The sequence below is a fragment of the Elephas maximus genome, chromosome 3 (genome assembly GCF_024166365.1).
Source record: "Elephas maximus indicus isolate mEleMax1 chromosome 3, mEleMax1 primary haplotype, whole genome shotgun sequence".
NCBI lineage: Eukaryota > Metazoa > Chordata > Mammalia > Proboscidea > Elephantidae > Elephas > Elephas maximus.
The window spans coordinates 24,842,236-24,852,756 of NC_064821.1; the positions used below are offsets into that span (position 1 = coordinate 24,842,236).

The 10,521-nt window shown below is 39.2% G+C and overlaps 1 protein-coding gene across 1 annotated transcript; it reads right to left on the minus strand.

Moving 5' to 3' along the window:
- Nucleotides 1–9,061: 9,061 nt before the first annotated feature.
- On the minus strand, nucleotides 9,062–9,994 carry LOC126071608 (olfactory receptor 18-like). Its single transcript, XM_049875812.1, has one exon. It carries the CDS (start codon nucleotides 9,989–9,991, stop codon nucleotides 9,062–9,064), a length of 930 nt encoding a protein of 309 aa, XP_049731769.1. The 5' UTR covers nucleotides 9,992–9,994.
- Between the last annotated feature and the right edge of the window lie 527 nt (nucleotides 9,995–10,521).

A 10,521-nucleotide genomic window follows, 5' to 3' on the forward strand; every position in this document is an offset into this window, starting at 1 on the left:
TCAAGAGGCAGCATAGGATCAAGAACCGATGGTACTGAAAGAAGAGGTTCAAGCTTCACTGAAGGCATTGGTGAAAAAATGAGGCTCCGGGAATTGATGCCATACCAATCGAGATGTTTGAACAAATGTATTAAGAAAAACACTAAATCAGCTCTGGTGGGGGGAAGGAGCCTAGGGTGGGAGTCAGGAGAACAAGGTCTGAGTACCTTAAATTTCATCTGCTGGAGGTTTGGCATTTAATAACATAGAGAATATTTAATATCTTTTTCTCTTTAAGAAAAAAAAATCGATTAGAGTTCACCATGAAGCGGTCAAGGAGGGCATTTGTGGATCAGTGGTCAAATTCTCACTTCCTATGTCAGAGGCCCAGTTGAAATTCTTAGCCAACGCACCTCATGCGCAGCCACCACCCAAATGAAAGTGGAGGCTTGCGTGTTGCTATGATACAGAAGAGATTTCCTTGAGCTTCCAGACTAAGACATAGGAGGAAGGATATCCAGGCAATCAGCTTCCAAAATGGCCAAATGGAAATCCTATGGATTGCAACAGTCTCACCTGCAACTGCTCATGGGAATGATACAGGAGTAGGCAGCACTTCCTTCTGTTATGGGTGGGATTGCCATGAGTCGGGAGCTAGCAACAGCAACACGACCAAATGCGCTTTATTTCATGCATATGTAATGCAGTATATTTTCTGATTTGGAATATTTATAAACAACCAATAAGAGATAGAACCACATTAACTGGATTTTAAGTTAAAATAAAGAATTTCTAATCAGAGATCATTTTTGTATGCCAATTCTCTTCACAGACTGTGAGTAAGCAGTCCTTTGGATGAGCCAACACCTGTGGTCTTCCCTGTTCCTCCCCTGTTAGCCTCTATGGGCTTTCGAAACAAACCATTATACCACGACCCCACACACATAAATGTTTGTCCAAATGTTAGCAGGGTTAAGGAGATAGAATCCCAGGCAAGGTGCCAAGGTATCTGAGTGCCTTTTCATTAGGTGGTCAGGCAAGAAAAATTTCCATGTAATAGGTCATACAGACTGGGGGTATAGCATAGCTGGGGGAGGGCTTTTTCTCCATCTCTTCAGCTATGATGCTAATGGGCAGCATGTGTACCTTTGAGCTTACAGCCCTACCTGTCCAGGGGGAGATTGGCAGCAGGCAGGTTTCTAGGAAACTACAGGTAGGTTCCATTTTGTTCCTCGGTTATGATGCCAAATGGGGGGCAGGTAGATAGCAGGCGTGGAAGAAAGTGTATCCACTATGACAATTTCAGAAGCTAGGGGAGATAGGAGGGTCATATCACTACCCTGTTTAAGTCTCTCAGCCATGACACAAAATGGAGTGTGCATGAAAAAGCAATCATCTCTGCCTGGACAGCTTTTGAGCCAGGGGGCCTGCTCTCCTCTTGTATACTGTCCTCTTTGTATTGTATGTAATAAAATCCACTTTCCATGTGTTATTGTGTGTATGTGTGTTCAGGCTCTGATTAGAAGGACATGCTGTTTACAGAGCAATCAATTTTAGTTACTGATGCCTTTTTCTAATGTCCTCCTGGTTCTTTGGAAATCAGGTACAACCTGGGAGCGCATTGCAAATTTGTGATATTGCACTGCAGTTGTGGCACAGCAGATAACATTGTCCCTCAGGGATTTTCTTCATTCTTTGGTTTTCTGACATCCATCTTCCATAGAGATATGTACTCACTCAAATATGTAGGTTGTCTCTAAAAATCTCTCAAATATAAATACTAATCCTTGGCTTGAGTGGACATCATATTTTGATAAAAGTGTGTTTTCGAAATGTGCAAAATTGTACAGCATCCTTGAACGCAAAGATGGCATTAATGTACATATATCGATGAGTAAACAATAATTAACTTCTAAGAACCACTGTTTTCCTATGTTTCAAAATGTATTTGTATCACTGCTAAATCATCTCAGGAAACTTGGTGCTGAGTTCACTTTATCTCCATTCTGTATTGGCTTGAAAAAGTATATCAAATGTATTTACCATCCTAAATATGTGCCAAGCGTTATTTTCTCATTAAACCAACTCTCGTATTTACAGCTGAAATATTTAGAATCAGGGGGTTACCACAGCCATACCCGAAACCTAGCCATCTTATGCCGATTTAAGAGCTTTTCAAGTCAACCCCTTCTGATACGGAGATTGCAATTTACCTCCTTTCAGCTTCCTGATGACAACTCAGGTCTTCATGTTTATTAGAATATCACAGTATGATTTAATTTGGGAAAGTAAGGCTGAAAATAGCAGAGAACAATACGAAAAACACCTGGGTAGTTTGCACATTCATAAAAACATTCATCTTAATTGAACTTAACTTTTACGGTTGTTGTAAGAAATTAAATAATACATATATAATGTTGAAACCAGTGCTTCTCAGTGCTAGTTGATCGTTATAATCACCTACAGATCTTATAAAATGTACTAATCATCTGGGCACAGCCAAGAACCAGTTAAATTAGATTGTCTGCATGTGCATCCCTTGGTCATCCAAAAGCCCAACCAGGGTTGAGAACCATTACTTTATAACATTGCCAGGCACTGAGTAAGCACTCCAATAATGTTACCTGTTTCTTTTTTTTTTTTTTTAGATTTACACTCACTGACCATATTATGTTAAATGTTATATTAAAAATAGAAATATTTGACAGTATTTGCTTTAAAGCCCAAATGTTATAGGCACTTAAAATATTACCAATAAAAACTTGAATATTGTAGATATCCCTGCATGATGCCCTTCCTCCAGGTAGTTGTCTGTCAAAGGCAAGCACTGCCATGTATTTGGCGGGTACACTTCCATTCAATGTTTCCATAATATTAGTATGGACTTGTGTATTCATAAGCATTTTTCTTGAAAATGTGCCTAAATAGTATATACTACACACCTCGTCTCCCAAAAGTCTCCATTTACTACATCATCGGGTTGAAAGTGTCCCTGTGAAGTACATATGATGCATGGTATTATCTGAGAGAGGGACATCATTTTACTTGCCCATTTCTTGTTGTGACAATCCTATGAAAATTCTTGCGTCACTCTTCACATCACACAAGTGAGAATTTCTATATGATGTGTACTTGGAGTATAGTTGTTTGAGATATATAAATAAATGCATGTCTAAATTTACTCTGGATTACCAAAATTTATTTACCCAAAAGAATAATAAGACAACCAACTACATGTTCTTTTTTTCAAGGCAGAGAATCACAAACATCCATGAAGTTGCGCTACTAATGGTCATTTCATGATAGCTCCAGATAAAAATTATCATCCTGTATACCCAAAACAGTATTTCCATATCTCAGAGATTATCAAGGTATGCAGTAAAATGTTTTACTATTTCAAGACAATCTTACAATAAACAAGATTTGAGCTATAATGTACCCTGTAAACCATTTGGCCCATTCTCTTAATTCACAGACCAACTCACCAAGTTGTTTAAGAAGAAGAATCATTCATTCAGCCTCCATTTGGTCATCTAGAACCAAAGCAGGTTTGAAAAGAAATGCAATCATTCTGCTCCGGCTAAGGAAACAGAAGATTGCAATAGGAATCAGGAAACCAAGATCTGAGTCCAGATATTTCAGACATTACATTTGGAGTGCATGTAAATCTCTCAACGTCTCTGAGCTGGATATGGGGAGAATAATACGCATCTCCAAGATAGATGTGGCAGCTAATGAAGCTTTGGCACTTAATAAATATTTGGTTGTTGTTTATTTAATCAGAGTTTGAGTCATTATGGGAGTCGTGTATTTATTGATGAAATACTACCCCAGAAAATATTTAATGTCCTTTGATTATACAAGAGTGGTGGATGCCTGTCATTTCCCAAGGAAGTTGAAAATAGAATGCATTGAAATCTTAAAATGCATTTAGGTCCACACCGTAAGTTATTTCCCCCTTCTCTTACTTCTTCTTTTTTTTTTCATCTTTATGAAAAGTAATTGAATATTGTACATTCTATTAAATGGGCAATAATAAGTCCCATAAACAGTCCATAATATAGACACACTCATGTCCTATTTTATCTTGTCTCCAGTCCTATGGGACAAACTTGGAGGGGTGAAAGCTCAGTGTGTGAACTCCACACAGCCTACACTCCGTGAACCAAGGAAGGGTCTATTCCATATTTAACACAGCTTTGTTGTCGTTATTGTTGCCTAATCTGTGCCAAGCACAGGATAGGCTTTGGGAAATCAGAAATGAATGAAACTCAGTTGTTTCCTTTCAAGCATTTGATATCTACTTGTATAAAAATGAAAATAAAATGTTCTATTAGGGATCCAGAGAAAACCAAACCTTTAGATCGCAAGATATTTTAGTCGAATAGTATGAATCTCAGACTAATAATATAAATAATAATATTTAAAGATCCCTGCAATGTGGAAGTGAGAAGGATAGGCAAGTTCCCCCTGAGAAAAGGACATTTGTTTTTCTCTTCTCCCTCATCCATTATTATCAACAAGTCCTCAAGGGTTATGATAACATGAATTCTTTTGGTTAATTACGAGCTCTCAGCATTGAGTTCTCAAGGCCACAAGCTCAAGGCCATAAATCTAAATTTTGTTTTACTATTACATCATGCATCCATCATATATCAAACCACAAAGATAGCTTTCATTATTTATTTAATAATTATTCACTGAAGTTGTACCAACTAGGCATTGGCTCAGATGACAATGTTAAGGCCTAGAGATACAAAGAACTTGCTCCATGGCACACATTTCACAAGTAGAGCAGAAAGAATTCAAAACTAAGTTTTCAATCTCTGACACCTTTTAATTGATTTGAAATTCCTGACTAGAAATGGAATTCAAGACTCTGAGATATGGCTCCCTTTGATACTGAGAGGGGCTACATTTAAAGAATAAAAGAAGTGGATAGCTAAGACAAAGCCCAGGAGCAGGGGAAAAGAGAGTGGTCTGCCCAGAATTATCATCTGCAAATTCTTTCTGTGATTGCCACCTGTGATCTCTGATATCCTTCCTATAGTTACTGCAGCAGGGGATACCCTCTGGAAGAGTACAATTAATAGCTTTCAGTGACCAGGGAAGAGAAATGGCATTGTAGGTGGACAGGGCAGAATATGGCCTGGTGTACTTTGTCTGGGGTCAAACTGTGCAGATTCAAACTTGGCTTCACCCCTTTCTAGCCCAAGACCTGGTACAAGTTATATAAAAAGGGTGTGTCCCTATTCTCATTTGTAAAATGACAATGATGTGTGTTACTCCTTTTGGAAGCTGGTGGTGCAGATGCAAGAAAATAAGTTACATGGAACTTTTAGCTCAGAGCGTGGGACGATGAAGCCCTAAGCAAAGGCTCCTGATAATGTAGTAACATCATCATCCTCATCATTAGTATTATCACCCCCCGCCCCGCCTTATGATCAGTATGGAGTCCTTGGGTGGTACAAACAGTTGACGTGCTTGGTTGCTAACTTAAAGGTTGGGAGTTCAATGTCACACAGAGGAGCCTTGGAAAAAAAGGCCTGGTGATCCAATTCCAAAAAAATCAGCTGTTGAAAATCCTACGGCACACAGTTCTACTCTGAGACACATGGGTCACCATGATTTGGAATCAACTCAATGGCAAATATCGGTGGTGGTGATGTTATTTGTGAACTTATAAAAATCCACCCATTATTCTATGGTTTTTAATCTTGCATGTACTATTAAATTGAAAAAAAATTGATGTCATTGAATGTTCGTAATGAAAAAAAAAGCATACATTTATTATCTTAGGAGTTAACAGAAATCTATATAGAAGGGCTAGTAGACTATCCAGTACTGGGTGTATTGATATCAAAACGTCTTCACTTTTTCTTGTGAGTCAGTGAGTGACTGCTTCAATTTTAAACAAAGTGTAGATATACCCAATCGATGCCCTAACTAAGGTAGCTTTTGAGTATAAAGACCAATGGTACTCAGTTCCTGCCCTAAAACTGCCCAAGGTCTCACTATGCAAAGATAAAATTGTAAGGTCTGCTGTCAGGCATCAGCTTGAGGCACACTTCCAGTAACAAAGGTCCTCATCAGCAAAGTTGACTGGAGATTCAGCTTAGTGGTAAGAGGCAGAGTAATTGAAAGTAGTTGCTGCACAGACTTTCGAAGCCCACGTTGCTGTATCAGGAGCTATGTGTGGCATCTCTAAAGGAAAGACAGAAGAAGCCCCAAGACAGATTCACCAAGACAGAAGAGAGTGAAGCATGGTTACAAAGTGGAATTCCAAGCAGTCTGCAAATAGATAAAAGGACCCCCTTTGCTGGGGACATCACCCTCTTCTATCTTAGAGTAATGAAAAACAGATAAAATTAAAGTTATTCATAGTGACTTGGGTAACTTAATGATTCTCAGGCACAATTAGAGTCATATAACAACTGGAAATATGGTATCTCCAGCTTCAACTTCAATTGTACACCCTTCTCTAAGGCATATAATTTACAACCAAACTTTTCCCTGAGCAGTTTTGTAAGCTTCCAACTGCAGGCACATGACAATGTATCTTTATTCTCCATGTTATGACTCATCAATCAGAGCTCAATCAAGAAGAAACCACACTAGTTATTTTAATGAAAATGATTTAATTTAGGTAATTAGTTAAACAGTTACTGAAAGAATGAAAGGTATAAAAGAAAAAAGTGGTAACACAGAGATACTACCTGCAGGAAGTAGCAACCACACCAAAGGATAAGGAGAATAGAGAACAGGTTGGGGAGAATAGTGAAAAGTTTGGGCTACTTTTTTTTTTTTTTTTTCTGGAGCAGGGGTTGGTTATCTTGACAGATGACTATAGAAAGAGCCTGGCAAGAAAACCAGGTGGAAAATCAGAGCAGTGGTATAAAGATTTCCACACTGGCATCACAAAATATAGTACAGAAAGGGGAATTTGGAGCAGAGAGACAAGGGCTCAATAACCAGCACATGTGATCTGCTCTATGGCATATGGTCACTATGAGTAGAAACCGAATAGGCAGCACCTAACAATAACAACAATATGGTGTAGAAGGAGAAGATATATGAAGAAATATTACCAGGAATATTGAGAGAAAAGCTATATTGCCAGTTGCTAGGGTAAGTTCCCTCATATCTTCTCTCTTGTGAGCTCTGATGACTTTAAGATCTTTAGCATCTTCTCATGAGGAATAAAGGACACAAGACATATTAGTCATTTTTGAACTATGGTTTCACTGAGATCAGTAGTCTTCAACCTTGGCTGCCACTAGTACCTGCCAGGATGCTTTGAAAAATACTCTGTCTTACCCCACACCCCACTCTAAATAAACCAGACTCTCTGGTGTTGACGCTCAGGCATGAGTATTTTTTAAAACATTTTATTGTGTTTTAGGTGAAAGTTTACGAAGTAAATTTGATTCCTATATAAAAATTTGTATACAACTTGTCCATGACATTAGTTATGTTTTTAACAATGTGTCAACATTCTCATTATTTTCATTCTTTTTCTTCTGTTTCCGTTGATCTACCTCCCCTTCCCTACCTTAGCATCTCATCCTTGTTTTAGGGTAAATATAGACCATTGGATTTCATGTAGTTCCTTTTTTTACGGATCAGCGATGTGTATTTTTAATGTGCACAAGCTGATACCAATATGAAGCCAAGATTGAGGGAAGAGTAATAAGGATCACAGGTCTGTCAGTCTGTCATATTGTGGTGACTTTCGTATTGCTGTGATGCTCTAAGCTTTGCCAGCAGCGTTTCAAACACCAGCAGGGTCACCCTTCATGCACAGGTTTCAGCGAAGCTTTCAGACTAAGACAGACTAGGAAGAAGGACCTCGAAGTCTACTACTGAAAAAATTGGCCAGTGAAAACCTTATGAATACCTGTGATATGCAGATGACACAACCTTGCTTGCTGAAAGCAAAGAGGGCTTGAAGCACTTACTGATGAAAATCAAAGACTACAGCCTTCAGTATGGATTACATCTCAACATAAAGAAAACAAAAATTCTCACAACTGGACCAATAAGAAAAGTCATGATAAATGGAGAAAAGATTGATACTGTTAAGGATTTCATTTTCCTTGAATCCACAATCAATGCCCATGGAAGCAACATTTGGGAAATCAAACAATGTATTGCACTGAGCAAATCTGCTGCAAAACAGCTCTTTAAGTGTTAAAAAGAAATCACTTTGAGGACTAAGGGACACCTGACCCAAGCCATGATATTTTCAATCACTCCATATGCATGCAAAAGCTGAACAATGAATAGGGAAGAGTGAAGAATTGCTGCCTTTGAATTATGATGTTGGCAAAGAGTATTGAATAGACCATGGACTGCCAGAAGATCCAACAATTTGGTCTTGGAAGAAATACAGCCAGAGTGCGCCTTGGAAGTAAGGACGGCAAAACTTTATCTCACTTACTTTGGACATGTTATCAGGAAGAACCAGTCCCTGGAGAAGGATATCATGCTTGGTACAGTAGATGGTCAGTGAAAAAGTGGAAGACCTTCAATGAGATGGATTGATACAGTGGCTGCAACACTGGGCTCAAGCATAACAACACCAATTCTGAGGATGGTGGAGGACTGGGCATTGTTTCATTCTGTTGTACATAGGGTCACTATGGGTCAGAACTGACCCAACAGCACCTAAAAACAACAACAAGCATTATCACACCCAAATTGTTTAAATAAGTAAGATAGATATAAAAGTTTTATGGACAGGTCATGAACTGTGGAAAGGGTGGAGGATTGTATTTTTTTAAAGAAACTGCATTTCCGCAGGATGCCTGTGTCATAGATGATAAATACAGAAGGCTCTATGAGTGTCATATGACTCAGTTGGGGAGACACTATGATGTAAAGCAGGTTCCAGAACATTGTGCAGTCCCAAAAAATGTCCCGAATAAGCAATATAATATTGTGATATGAAAAATCAAGAGGAATGAAATCCATGGGGCTACACAAATTATGAGACCAAAGGAGCAAGTATTGCAGCACCGCATGTCTGGTTCTGCTGCCAAATCTAACACACTCACCACAAAAAAAGCCACAGGTCTTCAAATTAAGACATTCTGCTAAGAAGTCTCTGCAGGGCTCTGTTGATGTCTGTGTTCCTTAAGCTGTAGATGAAGGGGTTTAGCATGGGGGTAACAACAGTGTAAATCACTGAGGCCACTGCACCCGTCCTGACAGGATGTGAGACAACTGAGCTCAGGTATACTCCAGCGGCTGTTGCATAAAACAGGCAAACGACTGACAGGTGAGAGCCACAAGTGACAAAAGATTTAGACTTTCCACTTGATGATGGGACTCTCAGAATGGAGGAAACAATTCGAGTATAAGAGAAAAGGATCCCTGAGATTGGAACACCACCAAATATGGCACCAACTAAATACATTAATATGGTATTGGTAGAGGTGTCAGAACAGGCAAGATTGAAAAGTTGAGGAGGGTCACAGAAGAAACTAGGGATTTCCACATCTGTGCAGAAGGTAAGTTGTGACACCATCATGCAGTGTAGCTGGGAGTCAAAAAAACTGATGAAAATTGACACCAGGACCAAAAAGCCACATAGACGGGGGTTCATGATGACTGGGTAGTGCAGGGGATGACAGATGGCCACAAACCGGTCATAGGCCATCACCATCAGAAGTAGACTGTCCAGACATCCAAAAAGATATAAAAAAGACAACTGAATCAGGCAGCCTGAATAAGAGATGTCTCTTTGGTGTGAGTGAATATTCATAAGCACCTTTGGGACTGCGGTGGAGGCAAAACCAATGTCAGCTAAGGACAGGTTGGAGAGGAAGAAGTACATGGGAGTGTGGAGGTGGGGGTCGGAGATCACAGCCAGGATAATAAGCAGGTTCCCAGCCATTGTGACCAGGTACATGGACAGGAACATTCCAAAGAGGAGGGGCTGCAGTTCTGGATCCTCTGAGAGACCCAGCAGGAGGAATTCAGAGATACGTGTAAGATTCTGAGGTTCCATGTTGCAGAGACACCTTTTGGGAAAGAAGATAAAGGATTGTAAAAGGAAACAAGCAAATGGTCACCTAGCTCTGTGTTTCTATTTTTAACTCAGATAATTCACAAGTAAAGCATTCACACTTAAGGACCAAGCTCCGCATTCAGCAATGTTTCTCAGTTGTGGCAAACCCATTCTTCATAGGACTCTTTCTCCTTCATTTTTGTACTATTATTCATCCTTTTCTATCCATACCCACTTTAGAGACACTCAACTGAAGAATATTAGAGGAGCAAGAACATCTAGAGACACCAAATCCATACAGTCAGTAAAATATCATCCCTATGTCAGGGATTGAATTGTGTCCTCCAAAAATATCTGTCAACTTGGCTAGGTCATGATTACCAGTATCGTATGATTGTCTGCTATTTTGTCATCTGATGTGATTTCCCTGTGTGTTGTAAATCCTATCACTATAATGTTATGAGATGGACTAATGGCAGTTGTATTGATGAGATCTATAAGATTATATAGTGTCTTGGGCCAATCTCTTT